The sequence below is a fragment of the Varanus komodoensis genome, unplaced genomic scaffold (assembly GCF_004798865.1).
Source record: "Varanus komodoensis strain SLA01 unplaced genomic scaffold, ASM479886v1 scaffold43, whole genome shotgun sequence".
NCBI lineage: Eukaryota > Metazoa > Chordata > Lepidosauria > Squamata > Varanidae > Varanus > Varanus komodoensis.
Window position 1 is genome coordinate 6,523,161 of NW_025335985.1, and position 22,476 is coordinate 6,545,636.

General features: G+C 62.3%; 1 protein-coding gene across 1 annotated transcript in view; it reads left to right on the forward strand.

Annotated features, from left to right (window-relative positions):
- The window catches only part of DNAI1 (dynein axonemal intermediate chain 1), a 125,785-nt gene extending 112,629 nt beyond the window's left edge, over positions 1–13,156 (forward strand). Inside the window, exon 20 of the mRNA XM_044444008.1 lies at positions 12,967–13,156. Coding sequence (XP_044299943.1) covers positions 12,967–13,071 — 105 coding nt within the window. The 3' untranslated portion in view covers positions 13,072–13,156. The remainder of the gene's footprint in view (positions 1–12,966) is intronic.
- The last annotated feature ends 9,320 nt before the right edge of the window (positions 13,157–22,476 follow it).

A 22,476-nucleotide genomic window follows, 5' to 3' on the forward strand; every position in this document is an offset into this window, starting at 1 on the left:
GGAGGGAGAAATTTATTCTAGTGTCGGCCCCACTGATGCAAGTGGAGGGGAGCCATTAGCTGCCTTCACCTGTGCTCCAAGCACCTGGTGTGCGGCTGTCTCCGGCTGGCCCCCAGGCGCGGCTGCGGGTCTTCCCGGCCCTGGCCCCGGGGCTCTGTCCTCCCTGCGAGGCCGGGGTCTGGCCCGGGGGCCTGCCGTGTGTGAAGCAGCGGTGCTGCTGTTGAGCGTGGGTCTTGGCCGCAGTGCGCGGCTGCGGGGGCTGCCTTGCTGTGCCCCGGCCTGGCGAGGGTTTGCACCGGAACGCTGCCTCCCCCTCGCCGGTTCTGCTGCCTCGTATGCCCTTCTCCCACGGAGGGATGAATGTCAGAAAACGAGCCGCTTGCGGGGGGGGTGTTCAGGAGAGGACGTGGGGGCTCTGGAGGAGGGGGGGCTGTTCTAGGCGGGGAACCCACGCCCTTGCTTCCGAACAAGGAGGAATCCTCCCTCTGCGGTGCTTATGCCGTATATCCAGTGGGATTGGACAACACGCCGCGGCTCGTCAGGATGTGGGGGTCGTCGTGTCGTGCAAACCCAGCCAAGGTTGTGCTTCATCCTCACAGCACCTGGAACAGGCCATGGTTTCCTGATGGGCCAACTGCCCCTCACACAGCAGGTGCTCACTGGCATCAGCGGGCAGAACAGCCCCCTGCGGGTTGGCCGCCTGTTCAAAACGGTGGCCACAGACCACAGACCCACAGCGGGCTGCTGCGTCGTGCAGACAGCCCCCGGTGCAAACCGCCTTCCTGGGTGGCTTGTTGACCCCAGCCCTGCCGGCCTGCGTCTGGTAGCGCCTAGTCTAGTCAAAAGGGCGAGCGGGGCCCTGCGGGGCCGGGGCAGGGGTCCGTCTGGACCGGCACTCTGTGTGTGGGCAGTGGCCCACCGCCTGCCCACGGGAAGCCCAGAAGCCGGACGGGAGTGCGGCAGCCACTCCCACCCGCCCGGTCGCCCTCCCGCCCTTGTCCCTAGCCGGTCGTGCCACGACTCGTAGCGGCCGGTGGCCACCCATGCCGGCCTTCTCTTCCCGCCACTTGGGTAGCCAGGTAAAGGCTCTCTGCCATATCGTACTTGGAGAACGGGAGAGGACGGGGGTTTGCGCAAGAAAGATGGGCTCCGAGAGGGAATCTTCCTTGACGTGGACGAGCTGGAGCTGGAAGACTTGGGAAAACCTGCGTCTGGCCACTCCGCCTGTGATGCTCATTATTACTCTTCATGGCAGTTCTTGTGCAGATTTAATTGTCCTTTTGCCAAACGAACCCTGTGCCGCTTATTTCCAAAACAGAAGCCTTGGCAAATCGAATTGCTCCCCCGCCTTTTGCTTTCTGGCCCAGTAAGGGAAGCCACATACCAAACAGCCAGGCAGGGGGAGACTGATCTGGCCCTGAGCTGTCTCCTGGGCTAATAGCCATTCTGGCTCCTCTTTAGGCTTCCAGAACTGCGTTTCTTTTTACCAGAATCCCAAGATCCTCCCATGTCTGCCAAAAGCTAAGCAGACGAACCCGAGGAATTAAAGAACAGGGTGCCTTCGAGTGCATGCACCGCCCAGGAGTCTGCAATCCATGCCAGATTCAAGCTCACGGGTCCTGTCCCAAAAGGAAACAGTCCTCTACTGGTTCCCCCCGCAACCGCCCCCCCATGACCGCCGGGTTTCCTTTGCAGCATTTGATTGCAGGAGGGGGGCTGGGAGGCTAGAGTGGTGGTTAGAGCGCAGGACGGGGACCTGGGAGGTCCGAGTCCCAGTCCCCTCTGACCCATGGGGCTCCCCGGGTGCCTTTGCGCCAGTCGCTCACTCTCGACCTGAGGGAAAATGGAGCAGAGGAGGGCTGAATGAGCTGCCCTGGGTTCCTCGCAAGAGGGAACAAAGTGGGATCACAAATATAATGTATACAAACACAAATAAGTGTAATAATAAATGCAATGCAATAATAATAAAGGGGAAGGGCTGTTGAGTTGGTGCTACAGGTGGGCAGGCGAAATCCAGTCACCCAGAGACCTGCCACGGGATCCGCAGCCGCCCTTGCCCGCCCTGCTGTGTGGAAGCTGTTGCTTCAGGGGCCGGGACCAAGGCGTGGAAACAGACGGCATTCTCCAGCGTTCCCCCTCTCCTTCCAGACTGAAAGCGAGCATAGTCTGTGTGGGAACAGCTTTCCGGGGGCAGTGGCCCAGCAGGTGGAACCATGCCGTGGTCTCCAGCCTCTCTGCCTTCTAAGCCAGGGTGGGCCCCTTTTCGGGAGAGCTTTCCGAATGCGCAGGCTTGAGTGCTCCAGTGAGAAAACAGACCAGGCACCGCCCAGGAGAGGCGGCAAATCGCAGAATTCTTTGGCATAAGAGCCCGACAGCTTCAGTATCCTGGGTGTCAAGTGGCGAGGCGGTGGGAGGAGCCCCTTCTCTTCCAGCGATGGCAGCTCTGAATAGCCCCACATGAGCTGCTGGAATTGGAACTGCAGCTTATTTGAAAGATTTGAGCTGATGCCACTTGACGTAAATCCAGAGCGATTAACATGATCTGTCCAATAATATCATCCGCAGTCAAGGACTGAACCACCTTTGGTCAAGGCCACCCAAATCTCGGCCTGCTGCCTACCTGTAGCGCGGATCTTCCAGGCCCGCCATCCCATAATCAGGAATATAATGCTTTACATGGTCGTGACACGGGGACTCACTGGAGCCGCCTCCCCTCATTTTCAGTGCTGAGCCAACGAAGTCTCTTTCTTGCTTCACTTCATAAAGCACGGAGTTGATAAACACTTCCATAAAAACGCAGGCAGGAAGCTCCCTTGGCCTTTCTTCCCCCTTGTGGAACAGCGATCAAGCATCTGCCGCAATTTAGCTTTCATCTGCATGCCGCCCAGCTAGGCAGGAAGGGCCCGTGCCCACTGGCCTGAGCGCCCGGCTGCTCGGCACTTCGGCCAGACCATTCATGAAAAGGCTCAGTCTCAGGCCTAAGCAGGAGCCTCGGGGAAAACCTGGTCAGATGCTTTGCTGAAATCAAGGCATCTTTCGTCCACAGCATTCCCATGATCCACCTTACTGGCATCTTTATGGGAAAAGGAGGCCGGATTGGGCTGCCGTGCCTTGCCCTGGAAAGCCGGTGTCGCCCCCTCGACTCCGAACCAGGGCGCCATTCATCATCCCAGCGCCCACAGACCGGCCACTTAATCCCTGCGTTGAGCTTTTGGGCTGCTGTACCCTTCCCCCTCCATCCCAGTCCTCAAGCACCTCCCCTGCTCTCTGGGACGTCTCCGGGATTACAGGCGGGGTGGTGGAATAATGCTTTGGGGTCAGGATCCCCCTGGCCTGGAGACCCGAGTCGTTCCAGTGGCCACGCATCCCCTGACCGTGTCCTTCCCCGTTCAGGGCTGCAAATCCCTCCAAACGTCATCAGCTCTGCCCGTCCCAGGCTGAAGGCAGCTCCCCTCATGGGAGAGGGCCGAGGTGAAGGGGGCACTGAGCCGCTGCCCCTTCCCTTGGCTAACATTTACTGCCTTCCTTACGCACAGGGCCTGCCCTCCCACCTTCCTCTTGCCCCTCGCACAGCCGAAGGAGCCCCTCTGGTTGCGTTCAGCATCCCTCACCGGCCTCATCGGGGCCTCTGCCTGCCCGGCCCCTGCCTTATAGGGCTTGGTCTGCCGTGATCTGGCTGGATGCCCCCTTCCTTCTTCGGAGTTGCCTGGGCAGCCCCCTCATTCTTGAAGTGCTCCTGCCCCATTCCTCCTTTTCATGGGAGCAGCTTGAGGTCGATTGCACCCGCAGGATTTCCGTTTTCAGCATCTCTCAGCCCCCTGAGCCCCTTATTTCCTCCAGGGGATTTGCCTCTGAGGTTTTGGCAATGGGCCTTCCTGAACTCTGAGCCAGGCACCCAACTAAGCCCAGTTTTCCTGTTGGTCTCTGTCACCTGCTCCAAGATGGCATGCTCAGTTTTCCCTGGGGTTCTTGCCACTCTACTTCATCCACATTCCTTCCCAGCTGGTCAGAATTAAGTTCAGGCCACCAATCCCCGCATTCCTCTTGACAGGTGAAGGTGTGAGCTGGATAGAGCAAAACCTTTTGCATGTCCCTTTTGTCTCTCCGGTCCTGGCTTGCTTTGCTCTGCAGTCTGCCTGCTCCGATTGTGGCCCACGGAGGACTGGTGAGTGGAGCCAGCCGCTGAACCTAACGGAGAGACAAAGGGGCTTCGGAGTCTGTTCTGACTTGATAACTCGCCGACTCAGTTTTCCATTGCCACTGATTGGAAGCAAGCTGAGTTGCGTTTCCCCTGCAATAGACATCTGTCCCTAAGATAGAGTGGATTAGTTCACTCTTTTAACCAGTAATGAAATTTGAACAAATAAATGGCCCCAAACCACATGGCTCTAGCAAAACCAGCCAGTTTCCATAACATCATGATTTGCACATGTGGGCTGATGGGTGCGAGCTGGTCTTCCTCCCCTCCTTCCAAGCGGATCAGGACAATACTCCTTCTGACTACAGCCTTGATTTCATTAAAGCTTTCCTGCTAGGCTGCCTTTGTGATAAAAGGCAAGCGTATTGCCGGAGCCAATCCCAAAAGACACAGGCCAAGTCCGAGTGCGGGCCATGAGACAAGCTCTCCTCCCTCCGAACCGAGAAGAGCTCTCTGCTGTCATGTGGGCGCTGGCAGGGCCACCTCGCTGATGGGCCAGCTGCCTGGGACGGCTGATGCTGCTCAGCTGGCCCTTGGCACACCATTGGAGGAATGGTGCTCAGCCCCCCCCCCCCCGAGCCCCGCCAGTGTGCTCACCAGCGTGTCCCCCAAACTCGAAACGGTTCGCAGTGACTGACTGGCTCCTCGAAGGGTTTGTGCATCTTGGCATGTCAGCCATGAATTCCAGCCCTGCCCTTTCTTCCAGTTCTGCAGCAGCCTTTGAAGTCTGCATTGGAGGAAGAGTGGATCCAAGCCTTACACTACTTCTGCACAAATCGCACTGGAACCATAAGGTTCTTTGCACAAATCCCACTGGCACTTTAAAAAATGCCAATTCTGGTCCATCGTATAGGCAGAAGTCTGCAGCCGGGTTCAGCTCGCACGGCCGTGAGTTGGCACCAGCGCAAGTGCTGGAGCTGGAGTTAAGCGTTAGGCTGGGGAAAACCTGGATTCCTGTGCATCCACAGAGGCCTGGAAAGAGACTTGAACACCCTGAATGCTAACTTTGGGCAGTATTTCTGAATGTTTCAGGGTTGCACCTGCATCTTGGGGCTCAGGTTAAGCTTCAGGTCAGGAAAACCACCACCTCTGTGCATTCCCATGCACCTGGAGAGATCCTAGAGTGGGCAAACCAAACAGCCGGACAACAAGAACACGCTGAGTGCTGCCTTTGTGAATGTATAAGGATTAAATCTGCTTCTTTGGGCTGAGGGCAACATCAAGTTAGGGTTGGGACAACCTGAGTCCCTGTGCGTGTCCATGTTCATGGAGGTAGACTCCACTGGACATGCGAGGAAAGTGGTCAACAAGAACACCTTAAATGCTGCAGCAAAAGTTCGGGTATTTTACCTGGTATTAGGGTTGGGTCTAAGGTTCAGTTGTGGGTCAGGGTTAGTTAGACCTGAGCCCCTGGACATGTGCTGGAAGTCACCTCTGTTCAGCAGCTGAAGGGAGCAGTCAACAAAAACACCATGGCTTCTGCCTTTCAGAATTCTTTCTGAATGTTTTAGGATTAATCCTGCATGCCAGAGTTGGGGTTCGCTTCAGGATAGTGTTAGGGTCTCCTTGCACATTAAGGGGCCTAGAAACAGCCTTGACTGATCAAGGCAAGCAAGCACCCAGGAACACCCCAAGTGCTGCCTGTGTGCATGTTGGTCTGAGTGGGCAGGGATTGCACCTGGGTGTTCGGGGTGGGGCTAAGCCTCAGGTTAGCGTTTAGGTACCAAAACAGGAACATCTGGATCTTTTGAGGCCGATGGATTTTTGGCCCCTTCCAATCTGTTGATCCAGTGGGAGGCAGGCTGAGTTGGGCTTTTGCTCAGAAGGCGCCAGCCCAGGGCTAATGAACTGGGTTATTCTGCCCAGGGGGCAGAATTGTGGGAAACTGTTGGGTTTTCCCTCCCCTGCTGGATTCATCACATGTCCTTGCTTATAGCCCCTGCTGAGCAGCAGTGATCAGACCTTCTTTGGTAATGTATTTATTGCCATTTCATTTCTGTAGAAAATTGTGTGTGTGCCTGCACCCCCACACCTCTGGCTTGGAGTAAGCAGGAAAGGAAGGTCTCCGGACCCAGCTTCCCCCCATGAAATTCCCTGAATGAGGCAGGCAGTGGGGTGACAAGAACTTCACCTGGAAGGACCCTGACTCTTCATGCCCTGAACTCAAATAAATACACAGAGCCGTTGCTTCTGCATTCAGAAGAACTGTAGCCGCCCGCAGGACTCGGGCGTCTCTGGGCGCCCTTCCTCTTGGATGGCCAGATGAATAAAGAACCGGGATTTTGCGGCAGATGGCGCAACCTAATCCAGCCGCTGAGGTGGAGAACTCGCCCGCGGCCTCGCAGTCCCTTCAAGCTCCCGGGTGTTCCCTGAGCCACCTGCATCACAAAAAAACTCCCTGTAATGGAATGAGTTCTCCCGATGATAAGGAAATTGCAGTTTTCGTTTCCAGCTCCACACATCCTCTCCGGCGACCTGGCATTAAATGATATGCTCTGGTAATCAGCGAGGCACGTGACCGGCCGCCTTGTTGTGCAGCAGCGGAGTGGCGTGTCACAAAAATGGAAGCGCCTTGGGGATAGTAGGGAAGGGCAGGGTGGCGAGGACGTACGAGGAGGTTGTTTATGGGTCAGGAGAAATGCAGCAGCCCGAACAAATCCACCGAGCGAAGGATGCAGTCTTGCAGCAGAGGGTATTTTGGTGAGTGGCAGAATCTTAAGCGGAGCCTTTTCCATCAGCTTCATAATCCTGCCTTTTGGTCACCTTCTCCAGTCCGAAATCATCGGGTTCTTTGCGTTCCTCCCTTCCCTGCTTGGTCCGTGTCCAGCCTCTTGCCAGCCCTGGTTGTTTGCAGCCCTTCCTGCTGAGGAAATCTGGAGCTTCTTGTGGGCCTTACTGCTCCTGCTCTTAAGCTTTATATTAAATGCTGCGGCATGTGCTATGTTTTCTGCCCATTGTTCCAACTCTACCGCATCCTTCTATTTATGGACTTTGCTCACATTCCTGTTTTCACCTTAGGCTTCTTCCAAATGGCTGCAGCGTCTTGCTCCTGGCTTCCCCCCTCCCCCACAGTGTTCCTCTCCAGGTGTGGGCAAAGTCTGCCTGCCTGCATCTTACCTGCCCTACATTTTCCCCACCATTAAATTTGCGACAGTGGGGGGGGGGGGGCGGAATGGCAGGTTTGTACCGAATATTGAGGGCAGGCTGCTGCAGAATTCTGCTGTGGCCAGACCTCTCCGGCGTAGGAGGCTGCCGGTGGAAATGATCTCAAGGTGGGGACGCAGGTAGCACCACACAGAAGTGGCCATCGCCCTTCCCCCCTCCCCGCCCCCCAGGACGCATCTTCGAGCTGTCCATCAGGGCGCCCTTTTCTCCAGCAGCCTTTGCCCTGCGGCTCCCTTTCATCCCTGCGGCCCCAGCGCCGCCTGAACCTTCTTCCTCTCCTTGTACCCCTAAAGAACACATGTGCCCCCATGCCTTGTGCCCCCATGACTTGTCCCAGTTGCTTCTCTCTCCCCCCACTTTCACCCTGACTCCGGTTTCCCTTTCCCTGACTGAGTCTTCTTTATGCCTGTCTGTTCTTGCACAATGTGGTATAATTTATCAGTGCAAAGCTAGGGGGGCCCTCTCTGCCAGAGCAGGTGGGAGTGATCGCGGTGAAGCAGTGGGCGGCTGAGGACAAGGCAGCTCTGTCCATTTTGAGAGCATTCTTCCTCTGCACCATTTCGTGAACTGCTCGCTGCTCTCTGCCAGTTTGCTGGTGTTCCATTTCTCATCTGCTCTGGGTTGCAGTTCTCCAAAATACGCTGTTCCCTGGAAACAGCCGGGACCAAGGCTGGGCAGCGAATTCGAGCTGTATTCTGAACGCACAATGAAGTGAACTTTGTGGCCACCTGGGAGAAAACAGCCCATGGCAGGAGGCCATTCTCAAAGCATCTGCATTCATTCATGCATTTTTGCTGCTCCTCTTCTTAGGAAACTCAGGATGTATTTACACGACTAATCTGCTTTCTGCAGCAGGCTTCAGGGGAAGCAGGGAAGGCTTCTAATTAGAAAGCAGAATTCCCTGAAACCGTGCACAGCAGTTGGACATCACCGGATGCAATCGCATTTGACTTGCGTGGAAACAAAATCTACATGGAGCACACCAAAGTTAGAACACACAAATTAACCTGGAGATCGGCCGTGGGGGCGTCCGCGGTCCTGGCACACACGGCGCGCCTTGGGGAAACGAGGGACCAGCCTTCTCTTCGCTGGAGCGGGCAAGTAGCTGTCACGGCCGGCAGCCATACATCACGGCCACCGCCACCTCCTCCTCCTCCTCCGTGGAGTTGCTCAGCCCTTTTTAGGGCCACCCAGAGGAGTAGCCGACGCTGCACGGATTTGTTTCCACAGCACAAAAGAGGCGTCACACATCCAGCATGCCCCGGTCGAGAGTCCATGCCCTGCCAAGGCTGCAGCTGGAGCTGAGCTCCGACAGCGAAAGCAACCAAGAACGGAAAGGACGGTGGAAACGGCCAGTGCATTCCTGCGCACAAGCATCGGTGTGCCTGGTCCATTAGGCACCAGCAACTGCCCGGCCCCTTGCTGGATGGTGGCCAGCACATTTATGAGTGTTCGGAGCCGTCTCTGGACATTAAAAGAATGATTTAAAAGCATGGCAAAGATCAGCAGGAAGAAAGCAGCCCTCCCCCCAACAGTTAGGGTCTGATCTAGAAGATTTAAGTAGGCCTGGCTGTGGTTGAACGAAGGCATGGGGCAAAACGGGGGTGTCGGGGCGGCGGCGCTGCATTGCTCAGGCCGGGGCGCCCTTCCCGGCTGCGATGAGGTTGAGGGCTCCAGGGAGTGCAGTGGGAAGCGAACGAGGGGCAGCCGTGGCCACGGGCCAGCGCGGCATCTCCGGGCCTTTGCGTGGGACCATGGCTTCCCAGCTGCTTTCGTGGCAGCAGCACACGGCTTGGAGGGAAAATGCGGTTGCCTCACGGCCCCCGTGGAGAGCACTGTGGAAAGGAGAAAAAATAAATGCCAAAGCGTCTCGTGGGAAAGCGTGAAGCCTGTCACGGATTTGGGGGGGGGAAGCCGTGGAAGTCACGATCACGGGCACGCCAGCGCTGCTTGCGAACCGTGCGTCACGGAAAATGAACCGCACTTTGCCTCTTGCCACTTCCTGTTAGAAAAACAGCCACAGGAAAACTTAATGGAGCATCTAATTAAATAGCCACGGCGTGCCGAAGTTCTAGCGGGCAAAAGCAGCAGCGGTTTGAGCAGGTGCTCGACACCACGTGAGCTCCCACCGGTTCGATGTAGTTAAACCCAACTCCTGATGGCGTAACCTGCACAGCGATACAGTCTAGCCCTTGAGGGAAGGCAGGTTACATCAACCTCTCCCAAGCCACGATCTGAAGAACGGGCTCCAGTGATGCCAGACGAAAACTGGAGCAAAGTCCGGGAAGAAAATTCAAGCTACAGAGCGGAGGGAATGCTTGAAAACTGGCAATGTGATCAACCCTGATCCTCACCAGTAAATACAAAAATAAAATAGCTGGGGGGAACCAGCGCCGTGTGCTCAGGAGTGAGACGTCCAGTTCGGAAGCTAGTTCAGAAAAGTGGAGCAGCCGGAGCTCATGGAGCTGAAGGAGGGGCAGGGCCAGCCAGGAAGAAGCCCCCCTTTTCCTTCGAGCAACAAGAGGGTGGATGGCCTGAAAGGCCTCAAACAAGCGAAAGCAAGTTACGCAGAGGACAAATGCAGTACAAGCAGCAGCCGCAGCAGCAGCCCCTTTCTATGGCACAGGCTGTTTGCGTTTACTCAGCAATTCACCTCAATTTTCCTGCAGTTTGATTAGCCTCTCCTTTCCCCCAAGTTGCCAACTGGGCAATTTAATTCGTCACTCATACCGGTCCGGCGCCTGCTGCCCCACCATACCTTGGTCAGCTGGATCGCCTGCCCCCTCGGCAGCAGAAGCCTGGGGCCCACAAGGAAAGGCAGCCCAGCCTGGGAACGGGCCGTTGCGCTTTCCTCCGTGCCCTTAGGAGCCCTTTGTTGCCAGCACCCAGACTCCCGAAGGCGGCCTGGGGAACACGGTGGGCCCGTGGCATGCCGAGGGTTGCAGCCCGGCCCGCCCGGTCCGGAGGGCTCTGGCTTGGAGAAGGCCAGGCGGCGGCCCCTCTGTGCCCGCAGGCTTCGCGTGCCACCACGAGGCTTGCGCTAGAACCCTTGCGCCGTGGCAGGAAGCCCAGTGGGTCCTGCTGTGGGTTGGCTGGATCAGGCATAACCCCCAAGACAGGACGGGATGTGGGGCAGGGAACACAGCTCCTGGGGAACCGGCCCGAACCGGCAAGTGGCTGGGCCGAGCCTCGCCTGCCTTCACCCCTTTTCAGAGGTGCTTCCGCAGTCCGAGGCAGAGCTGGATGGAGGCTGCAGCAAAGAGTGCCTCCGCCACGAGCTCGCAGCAGCCCAGTCACTCTGGAAACGCAGGGGCGGGGGAACTCGGAGGTCGCTGCAAACCCTCCCGGACCCCGGGCCTCCCCAGAGAACCCAAGGCGGCCATTGGACTCCTCTTGGAATTGAGTTTGTTCTGCGCTCGGTTTTTACGCATGCACTTTCTTACGAGGCCTCTGAGCTCCGTCTAAGGGGAGCGTGGCAAGGGCAGCCGTGACCTTCCCAGACTCGCCCGGCCTTTGCCGTCGTGCAGAGGAGATGGGGCCCCATCGTCCCAACACGCCCATGAGCTGCGCGGGGTGACCAGCGTGGAGGAGGCGCCGTCGCAGGTCAGTCGCTGCAGCCGGCATGGCTGTGTTGCCCCGCAGGATGGCAAACACAGAACCTTTCCAGTGCAACAGGCCACAGCTGAGCTGGCCACCCTGGCTGGGGATGCTGGGAGCCGCAGTCCAGCACCAGCTTGGGGAAAGAAGCTTGCAGGCTTTTTCTCCCCCCGTGTTTTCGAAGTGTGTACACCTAGGATGATTTAAGTGTACCTGCAGTTGGAGCAGGCCGGTCTGTACACCGAAACATCACAGATGCACACGTGCGTGGGGCCGTGCCTCACGGCACACCCGTCGAGCGAGCGTGCTCCCGTTTGCCTCTGTGCTTCTGACCCTCATCCGGTCCAAAGAGGTACGTCGCACCCGCCAGTCTCGGCTGCACCCTGCCTCGATTTCCGCCATCTCCCGCTCCCCGCCTGCCGCCTTCCCTGCCCCAAGGCCTCAAAATGGAGCTCGCAGACTAATAATCCAGCACTAATCCTACCAAATCTCATCACGGCAAATGGCGGCTGTCTGCTCGTGTGTGGACGGCAGGGGCCGTTTGCCCGCCCCCCCCCCATGAACACCCATCCTCGAGGGAGCCCCCTCACGGTTCCTCGGGGCTCCTCTCCGATTCTCTTCCTCTCCGCCTCACCGGGCGGAGGCCGCTGCCCGTTGGCCAAGCTGCACCGTGGGCTCCCGGAGCACCGCCAGCAGGGAATCGCTCCCGACGGGGCGTAATCCTCGTTCGTTCCGCGAGTCGGCTGGCATCCGTGATGCGTGGTTAGGCGGGGGGATTATGGGAAGGAGGGTAGATGGGCCCACCGCTGGCAGCCCCCGCTGGGGAAGCAGAACAAAAGATCGAGACTCCCCGCGACTTCACTGCCAAAGAGCGGCACTGGCTGGCAATGGCGCGGTCCGGCTCCTGGGGCCCCGAGCCGTTCCCTGGCGGAGGAGGCCCTCCCAGCGCACACGGCGGCTCGGCCGGGCAAGCCCCTCAGCAGCTTGCCAGAGGCCCCGACGGACGGGGCAGGCTGCTCTGCGGGGGGCCGAGGATGCGCAGCTCGGCCTGGCTCCGTGCGGGGCCCCCAGGGGGCTTGCTGCCCCTACTCTCTCCGGGAGCGTTAGATGGGTGGATGAAGGGGTGCTCCCCCTCAACGGCCTTGCAGGTGGTTATTCCATTGCTTTCACGCCCCGCCATTCCTCCTCCCGTGAGCTACTCGGGGCATCATACAAGGGTCCCCTACTGTCCATTTATTCCCTGATTTCTTTTCAAATTTATATGCCACTCAAGGGCAGGGGACGAGGGAGGGAAATCTGCTGGAACCGTTGATTCAGTAAAGCTGATTCATCCTCACAACAAACTTGCAAGGTAGGACAGGCTGAGAAACAGCAGGTCAAACACCCTGGACGTGGAATACAAGTTTCAAGTGATCAGAAGCCTGGTTCCAGCCGAACATCAGGAAGAACTTCCTGACTCCGAGAGCAGCATGAGAACGGAAGCGGCTGGCTAGCGGGGTGGTGGTCTCCCCACATTGCGGGGGGGAATCCAAAAGCCATGTCGGGGACGCTTTAACTGGGAGCCCTGCACTGCTCAAGGAGTCCGGCCTGATGGCTTTCCTGGCCCCTTCCAGCCGGACTGGTCCATAATTCTATGAGAATGAATGCAGTCCGTGGGAGCTGGGGGTGGGGGGGACTCATCAGGCCACCAAGCCAGGGGACCCCCCCCCACATAGGGAGATGCTGCTTAAGGGAGGACCGTCCTGTGCCCAGCAGTGTCCCCAGGGACAGGCAGCATAGCCAAAAAGCTTGGGGGGGGGTGGCGGCACCTGCCCCCCTTCCAAGCCTCTTGCTGGCAGAGATGGCTAATTGGGCGCAGAGCCGCCCGGTCCTTTCAAGGCCGGCGGTGCCCAGGCTCGTTCGCTGTGGGGCGGGCAGTGGGGGAGCCGGCTTGGCACCGAGGCCTCCGAGCGGCTCCGCACCCCGCCGGCAGCCCGCCCCAGCCACGCCGTTTCTTGTCTCCCCAGGAGAAGAAAGGCCAGGAGGTCCAGAAGGGCCCGGAAGTGGAGACCGCCAAGCTGGACAAGCTGCTGAACCTGGTGAGGGAGCCGGCGGCCAAAGCAAGCAAGTGAGCCGGAGCCGCGCACGCCCGCCCCTGCCCGCCCGCCCCCCCCCGGGGGCCTGCGGAGCGCCAGCCCCGGAACAGGCGAGCCTTTGTCCGAGCCGGGCCTGCGTGGACAGCTGCGCGCCGGCCTCGTTCTGACACAAAGAGGCTTTATCTGGGCTTCTGCGGCCAGAGAATAAAAGTGGAGAATTGGCAGCAGAGCGGAGTGGATGGCCGCGTCCCACCCCTGCGCTCCCGCCGACGCTCCGGGCCCTCCGGCTGAGCCGCGCGGACCTGGCTGGCCTGCGAAGCCCGTGGGGCGAAGGGCCGGGCCGAGCAGCGCAGCCCTCCGGATCCCCGAGCGGCCCCCAAGGCGGGCCAGGCAGGGTGCCTGGCAGCTGGCCACCTGGCCCCCTTGTCCTGGCCCCAACAGGGGCAGCCAGCGGTTCCGCATCCTCCGCCGGCTCCCCGCCCCCCCCCGGCCCCGGAAACCCAGTGGTTTTCTCTGGAGACAGAAACCAGACCAGAGCTTGAAGCTTTCTGCTCCAAAGGGAGCGTTTATTATTCCAGCTAAATCAGTCAGGAAGGGACCCGTACACCCAGGGGCGGGGGGTCATTAGCATGAAAAGGGGACAAGCCAGCCTGGCTCTTAACAATGCAGGCAGGCAGGCAGCCACAGAGACCCCCAGGGGCCCCCTGCTGCGCCCCTCCAGCGCTGGAAGCCCTGCCGGGCCAGGCCGGGCGCCTCATCCCCGCCCCACCTCACTCCTCCCAGCCGTGGCTCTGCTCTGGGGGCCGGGCTCCCCCCACCCACAGCGCTCTCCTGCTCGCCAAACCGACCGGCCACGCCAGCCTGCCAGCCCCTTCACCTTGGGCTGCTGCTCGGCTGCGGGAGCAGGAGGGAGGGAGGGCCGGTGGGCGCGAGCGCCCCCCCGCGGTGCTGCCCAGTTCTTCAGGGCTGGTGGTGGGACGAGTGCTGGGACGGGGGGCCTACAAAAAGCCATGCCCTGTGCAACAGGAGCGGCCCGGGGGGACTGCCACCACGCGACCGGGAGGAGCTGCGAAAACGGGTGGCCAGACAGGCCTCCGCTGCACCCGTGCTGCTGCAGCCCAAAGGGCTGCGGCAGGAAGCGAGATTCTAGGTGCTCCCGCCCCCCCAGTGCAGGACTCTCATCGGGGACCTGCCCCATCCCGCCAGGACAGCTCCCAGGCCAAACGCCCCCTCCTCGGGCTCCTCTGTGGCACGGAGAGCAAGGCCCTTCGCTGCGCCCAAGAGCCCGTGCGAGGCGGGCCCCATGGACCCACAGGCCAGAGCGGGCCCCCGGGGGGCAAAGGCTCTGCCAGGCTATGCTGCTCTGCCCTGCGCTGTGCCCCCCCTTGGACCGTGCTCCCGCAGCAGCCTCGCGCCCCCCCCCCCACGACTCAGCCTGCCCCGCAGGCACGGCCTGGTCCCAGCTCCCTTCCCCTGCTGGGAATCGGGGAGGCAAGGAGGCGGCTCCAAAGGGGGCAGGAAGGGCAAGCTCTGCAGCGCCCGGCGGCCCTCGCCCTCAAGCGCCTGGCGGGTTCACTTCTGCTTCACCTTTGGCTCTGGGAGAGCCGGCACCCAGTGCGGCTCCCCGGCGAAAGCGAGCGCTTCCCCAGCGCCCAGTCCTCTCGGCCGGCCGCTGCCAGCGGCCCGCCAGAGGTGCTTCCAGGAAGGCGCCTGGTGCGGAAGCAGAGCCCGCGCTGCCGAGCGAGCGGTGGGGAGACGTCCCTGCTTGCCTCACACCAGCCTGACCCATCCGAGGCTTTGCTGCCACCCGGACGGCAGGACCGGAAGTTCCCCACGAGCCTGAGCTCCCGCACCGCTGCATTAGCCGCCATCCGGACGGGGCCAGCCTCTGGCGCGGCGGCAACCGAGGCCGTGCAGGCCGGCGCAAGGCCAGCCCGGATCCGGCGAGGTCAGGCCCAGACTGCGTCTGTGTCCCAGGCGCCTCCCCCGGAAGGGCCAGCCGGGCTTCTCTGGACTCGGACGGGGGCCTCCCTGCTCCATCGCTCAGAGGTCTTCACCCTCGTCTCCGAGACAAAGACGGCGGGACCCGCCCTGCCCTGCCCCGCCCGGCGTGAGGACGGTTGGTCGGAGCAAGGCGATCGGCGAGCGAGGTCACGAGTGTCCGGAAGCGTCCAAGGCTTCAGCTGTCAGAGCAGGCGGGTCGGAGCCGGCTGTGCTGCCTGCGTCCAGGCAGCAAAGGTCAAGGCTGCAGCAGGTACCGCTCCTCATTCCCCCTCTCGTCCGTCTCGGAAGAAGGGCTCTTGTCGGGGCAAGAGGGCGTCTTGCAGGCCTTGCAGAGGATCAGGAAGAGAATGAGGACAAGGAAGGCGATGACACAGTTGAAGATGATGGCGACCACTGCCCCCGTGGAGAGACCTGCCCCCATTGTGGGTCCCCGGGCGGGGGAGGGGGCGGCCAGGGGGTGGCAGAGGCTGCTGGAGCGGGCTTGTGGGGGTCTCGCAGCTGGCTCAGCCTCGCGGATTCCGCAGCGCCATCCCTCACTCGCTCTGGCAGAGGCACTCCAGGCGAGCCGGACGGCTGCACCGCGCCCGGGAAGCAAGCCGGGCCTTCTAAGCGAGCGCCTCCGAACCGCCGCTCCTCCGCTGCCACTCGCCCTCCACGGGGACCGCCTTCTGGTCCGCCGAGGTCATCCTTGCACGTGATGGCGGGCTTCCTTCCACTTGGGCGCTTCTTTTCTTCCCCTGGGCGAGAAGAGGCACCAATGCCAGTGCAGCCAAGCCTGAGTGAGAGGCCCGTTTGCGGCCGGCGCTGACGAAGCGGCCAGGGCAGAGGAGGAGCTGGAACCCGTGCGGGAGCGCTGGCGGCCTGGTGACTCGCCTGGCTCCTGCTGCGCAATGCGGGGGGAAGGAGACGGTCCCCGCGGCCTGTTTGCCCGCTTCGGTCTCTCAGCAGTCCTCCAGCCAGGAGCCTGCAAAAGGGAAGGAATCGTCCGTTAACAGGGCGGGCGGCTCGTCCTCCTCTGCCGCGCCGGCCGGCCCACCGTGGCGGGTTTGCAAGTTAGGCCCAGAAGCTGCCGTGGCCCAAGTGCTCGCTTGCACACGGAAGCCGGGACACCACAGAAGTGCCCCTCCGCAGCCCAGCCTGCCCTGTGCCGCCCCTCCCCGCGCCCCCCACCCACGTCCACAGCGTCGGAGCTGCGTTCCTGCTCTACTGACACCGTCGCCCATCCGCGCAAAGGTCCGTCTGGCGGCCACCCTGCCTGCGCAGGGATCTGCCCTGCAGCGGAAGCCCTTTGGGGGCTCCCAACCTGCAAACGAGCCGGAAACGTCAACTGCAGCGCAAGCAGTGGAAGGGTTAAAACTGCAGCAGTGAACCAGCGGCAACCAGAGTGAGGAGCAGCAGCAGCAGCAGCAGCAGGATCCCAAACGCCTCTCAAATAGACTAAAACTCCAGCTCCTGGGGAAATGCGGCCTTCGCCTGGTGCCAGACAGGCCTCCCTGGGAAGACCCTTCCGTGGTCGGGGCCACAACAGAGGAGGCCCTCTTGCGAGGGACCCCCACCGGACTTCCCTTGGCAGGGGCTCCCGGAGGAGGGCCTCTGAGGACGGTTTCAGGGCCCAGGCTGGTGCACACGGAGGGAGACATCCTTCAGGTCCCTCGGAGCCCAGCCTGGACATGGATGCTGGGCCGGCGCTGGTGGAAAGGGACTGGCCTAACGGGATTGCGCTGGCCAGACCCCGGGAACCATCCTGCCACTTTTCTCCGGAGCAGCGGGAGCTTCCGGACTGTTTCCACACGCAGTCTCAAAAGGCTGCCCCCACTCGGGTCACTGCGCCGGCCCGTCCCCGGCCAGACAGTGTTGGTCAGCTGGCTAGGCTGTTCCGGGCCACCAACTCCACCGGGGCCTCAGGGGATGAGCCCAGATCCGCGTGCACCTCCAAACTACAGTCCGAGCCTTCAGGGGAAGTGCGGCCTTCGCCAGGGCAAGCGAGGTATCGCCCGTCTGGGAAGGCCAACTCTCCAGCCACGCCTCCATCTTCTCTGGGCCGAGGCAGTTCATTGCGCCTCATCCTTTCGGCTGCCAGGCCCGGGCACTCCCCGGGAGCAACCACTGCCTCACCTGCATTTGATGAGAAGGAGAGAAGGATCTGGGTGCCCCCCCCCCCATAAGCTGCCCCTGTGGTTTCACGGAAATGCTGAACGGCACGGGTGACGGAACGGAGCCCTGTGGAACGGAGCAGCGGTGCAGCTGCCAAGGCACCCGGGAGAACCTTCCGAAGACGGTCCTCCAGATGCATCCACCGCCCAGCCCGGGCAGCCCATCCAGAAGGACACGGTGGTCAATGGTCCAGGAGAGGTCCGAGAGTCAACAGAGCTGCACTGCCGCCCCTCCCGCGGAAGGGCCGTTCTGCAGCTCCTGCTCAGCCCCAGGCCTGGAGCCCCCGTGCCGTTCGAGAGTGCCCAGGGCTGGCCGGCAGCACCTGCTCAGGCACCTTGCCAGGAAGTGCCCCTGCCTCTCGCGCGTGCAACGGCATGCTAGGAGCCGCGGGCATCCTCGAGTCACCTGGAGACAAATGGGCGCGGGAGCACCCCCCGCATCTCTCACCCCCCCCCCCCCGCAGCTCCCACGGCTTGCTGCCAAGGGAGGAACCAGCCGCAATCTCATCCGCTCTTCCTGAATATCTGGAACTCCCGGAAGTGCCAACTGAACGATCACGGCCTCCTCTATTTAGGCCAGCTTCAAGGGGGCTTCCCCAGCGCGGAGGCCTTGCTCTGCCTCTCCAGGCAGCCCCCGGCACTTCTGGGCCGAGACACGGGAATGGCCACAGGCGCAGAGCCACCTCCCGGGAAACACGGCCACCTGGAGGAGCCCCTTCAGAGAGCGCGGCTCCACGGTGCCCCTTTGCGCTGCCCCCGATCGGAGGCCTTGGGAGAAACTCGCTGTGGAGGCCGAGGGCGTTCCAGAGAGTCCTCACCGCGAAGGACCCTCTGGACCGACCCTGGGAGCCCGAAGCCACTCCGGGCCCTTACAGCCATCGGCGAACCCCTCCTGGAAGGGGAGCCCGGTCCCCGCACGCCTGACGCCCGCCAGCCTGCTTTAAGGCAGCCCCTCGGAGGGCCTGTTTGGAGTGAGCTTGTTAGCAAACCAAGGAATTCTGCTTCCAATTAGCCAGACTCAGGATCATCTACACAGAGCGGGAAACTGAGTGAGCGCTTCACAGTGAAGGCAGACAAAAGAGGGCAGCTGTGGATAAAAGGATGCGCATCACTAATCCATTCCAAGAGCGACCCCCGCCCCGAAAAAGCCCTGGAAAGACAGGCGCCTGCACAAGGCAAGGCGACCCCCCACCAGCTGTCGCAGCCCGGCTTCCCAGGAAGGGGCTTGCTGCGCGGCGAGCAGCACCGTGACCAGCAGCTTCTCCCGCTGAGTCTCTGGGGTCAGCGGGCCGCCCTGCACAGCCCTCGCGGGCCTCGCTCCTCCAGCGGCAGCCACGGCTCCCTTGCCCACGGGGCCCCGGAACAGGCCGCCAGCCCTCGACTGCACGCGGTCCGGCCCGTGTTTGCAGCTCGCGGTCGAAGACGGCTGAGCTCGGTAGGAAAGGGTGCCGGGTGGGGAGGAGGGATCGGATCACACCAGATCACACCACCGCACGGCTGATGGAACGGTTCCGCTTCCTCTTCCATCTCCCTCAGCACCGCCTGCTGGAAGGGCTGCTGGGCATCACCCTCGGGGGAGAGGGGCCTGCACGGGCCACCAAGGCCTCCCGTGCCCAGCCAGCCCTTCCCCTGGCCCTCAGGCCTGTCCCAGCCCTTCCCCACAGCCCACCTTTTCCCAAAGGGAACAGAGCCATGGTGCCGCCAGCCGAGCCCAGCCCAGCCCACCCAGAGGGACCCCCGCATGGAGCACCCGCAGAAGCCCCAGCCCCTGGCAGCAGCTGCAGCTTCCCCCGGAGCAGCCCGAGAGCCCCAAGGCTGCCCACAGCGCCGGCCACGGGCCTGGCCAGCGCTCCAGATCACGGGAGGCCTGCGAAGTCCGGGGTGGGGGTCCTATCTCAAGCTAGAGAGCCCCCATCCCAGAGGATGGGGGGGAACACACTGCTCCCTCTTCAGAAGGGTGCCGCTTGAGCTACCCTTCGGTCGTCCCAGAGGGCAGCTCGGCATCCCCGAGGAGAGCAGCGGGGGCCCATCCCGGCTCGCCCCGGCACCAGGGTTGCCCTGGGGTCCATCACAGGCCCTGCAAAGGGCAGGGCTGCCGCTCACCCCAAGGCAGCCGCACCCCGTGCCTCGTGCGCGTGGAACGAGCTTCCCTGCGCAGCAGCAAAGAGGCCGCCTCCCTCCCCGGGCTGAGCCGCCCGCCTGCATCCTCTCCGCCTGGAGCGGCTGATGCGCAGACATCCGTGCCCATCGGCGCCTGGAGCGATCGGGGCAGGCAGCCGCCCCGGAAGGGCCCGGCCGGACAGGCGCCCCACGGCACGGGGCCCCCTCGCCTGCCCTCGGCCATGCGTTGCTTCTCGCCGAGGCTTCTGCCTGCCCCACCTAAAAGGGGCAGCTCCAGGGAACGGCGCGCCAGAGCACCTGTGGCGCCCTGGAAGGCAGCAGGGGACGCTGCAGCGCCGCCTCACAGCGGGGGCTGGCCGTGCGGCCACGCGTGGCCCCCATGCCAGGCCCCCACTTCAGTCCCAGCACTGCCAGCTGGCGGGGGCCGAAAGGGTGGCCGCCTGGGCAGGGTGTGGGACCGGGTCTCAGGAGATGCAGGCTCTGGTCTCAGCCATGAGGCTGCCTGGGTGACTCTGGGCCAGCCGCCGACCCTCAGCCTGGTCTACCTCACAGGGCTGTTGTGGTTAACAGAAAATGGAGAGGGGCAGCAGGCTTATGCAAGCTGCCTTGGGGTCCTTGCAGGAAAAATGCGAGATATAGAATAACTAAGTACGTAACGGTGCGGCTTCCCCCCGGGTACAGAACGCTGGGCTGGCTGGGCCCTGAACCAGCTGCTCCCTTCTTCCCAGCGATGCCCGTCCCTGGAGCAGGTGGAAGCGTGCAGGTGGTTTTCCTCATCCTCTGCAGACTTCGGCTTTTTTGAAAAAACACCGAGCGCTGGCTCAGGTTGCAAAGGAGCACAGAGGAATCTGGGCCAGGAGAAGTGATCCCAATACACTGGAAAACATTTCCTCCTCCGTCCGAAGAGAAATCCCTTCCAGACCCAAACCTCGCCTGCAAACCAGCCCTTCACTTGCTCGCAGGGGCCAGAGGCCCCGCTTGTGTCAGAAAGCGCTCCAAGAAAAATTCAGATGGTTTCTAAACACCTTTCCTTCAGCTCGGCTGGCTGTCTGTACCAGAGCAGGCTGGCTGGAGGCATCGGGGTGGCAACAATTGGCAACTTTCCTCCCTCCATCCCATAATGCCACTGGAGCAAACAGCAGAAACTTGTGCTTTCCTGCAAGCTGTGCGCTTTCCTGCAAAAAGGAACTTATCTTGCCAAGAAGTGAGAAAGTGCACGGAAGCGGTTCCAGGAATCAGTGTGGTGCAAGCAAGCAGGCTGCCGGATGGGGAAACCTGCTCGGGAAGGCCCCCTCCGCAGCAAGCGCGCGACGCGGCCCCCCCGGCCCCCGCCCCCAGCGAGGGCTCAGCCCCTCACCCCCCCAGCCCCTCGCCCCCAGGCACGGCAGCTCGCCCTGGGAAAGTGACACATTTCTGGCCTGTGAGCCGCTCAGAGCCGACTCCTTCCCTCTTTCTCTGCACATACACACACAACCTCCGAGGGAGTTTTAAGGGAAATTTGAGGAACTATACTTCCTTCAAAACGAGGGCAGGCACTTAAAGAATTCTCCTGCGGGCTTAGCTGAATTTGGGTAAGGATGGCCTGCTTGCCCACGGGCTTCTGCGGAGAGCAAAGCGTGGCTGGAGAACCCTCTGGAAACTGGAGGAGCGAGAGGCGCGAGTGTCACGAGGAGGCATCACGGAAAGGGAGCCTCAGGGGAAGATCCCCAGGACCCCGGGAATTGTGCACCAGTGTGCAGAACTTCCGGCAGGCCATGCCTGGCCCAAGGCACACCCAGAGCTCCCCCTGGCTAAGAGAAGGTGCCCGGTGCTCCCTGCCGGCGCCCTGCGTGGCCCCACCGGAGGCTCTCTGCCCCACCGCACGGGTGCAACGGGGCTCCGTTCCCTTTCACAGGGGCCGGCACTGGGCCCCACAGCAACCTCCCCCGACCCTGTGCCCTCGAGACGTCTGGGACGGCAGCTCCGGTCCACCCCGGCCAGCACGGCCCGTGTGCAGCGACAGCAGCAGCAGCCCAGCCGGTGATCCCAGATGGAGCGAGACCCTCCGGCAAGGCAGTGGCCCGGACGGCCGGGAGTGCACATGGCTCCGCGCGGAGAGCGCATCTGCTGAGCGAGTCGGGGCCTGTGCCTGGCCCAGGCGGACGGACAGCGGAGCACCGGGCCCCTGGGGACTCCCAAGCGCCGCATGTGCGACACGAGCGCAGCCCTGCACTCCTTCCGTGCCGCCGCCAGCCTCGGCCGGGTGCTGAGCAGATTCCGTGCGCTGGCTGTCACCAGGGGAGGAGGGAAAAGCAACCGGCCGCTCGGGATGGTCGGAGCGGAACTGACGGCCACGCCGCTGCCACTGTTGCAGAAGCTGAACCGGCGGGTGTCCTGGGTCACACGCGGCACCGTTCGCTCCCACTAACACGGGCTGTGTTGCCCACGACCGCTCCCCCGGATGGGTGCCTCTCCCAGCCCTGCCAGCCGGGATCTCTCTGAGCACGCTTCCCGGAACGGAACGTAGCCCTGGACCTTCACCCCGTGCAGGGACCGCCCCTCCCCAGCAGTCCCGTGGCTCAGCACCGGCTGGGGCCTTCCAGGGCTTTTGGTGGACCCCCCCCCCCAAGAACGGCAGCATCGAGAGTATCCAGCCCTTGCAGCTCGGCCTGGAAGGGAAGGCTCTGGGCCAGCGGCCCATCTCTGCTGGCACACTGCCCGCTCCAACGCCAGGCCGCTGGTCCAGGAGCTGGGGAGGAGCGCCGGGTGGACCTGCCTGGCTCAAGACCTTCCGGGGCTCGGGGGGCTCGGGCAACGCCTGGGAGGGCCCTTTGCAAAGGGCCCGCCACGGCCCCTGCGGCTGCGACACGCTGTGTGCACGCGCTGCACCGTTCCCGCCGGCCTGGCCTTCCCCACGACGCAGCCACGCGGGTCCACGGACACCGCCACCGCGCGTCCGCCAGGCAAGGCCCGTGCACCGGGCTCTGCTGGCAGAGGGACCCCCCAGCCCGGGCCCCCGCCCGCCCGGCGCAGGGACGCGGGGTCGCGGCCGGCCCACGAGCGGGCGCCTCTCGCCAGCGCCCGCGGCAGGGCTTGGCCCGGCCCGCCACGCGGAGCGCTCGCTCGGGCGGCAACTCCGGACTTCGGCCCCGGCCGGCCGGGCGGAGCGAGGCGGCGGGCCGCG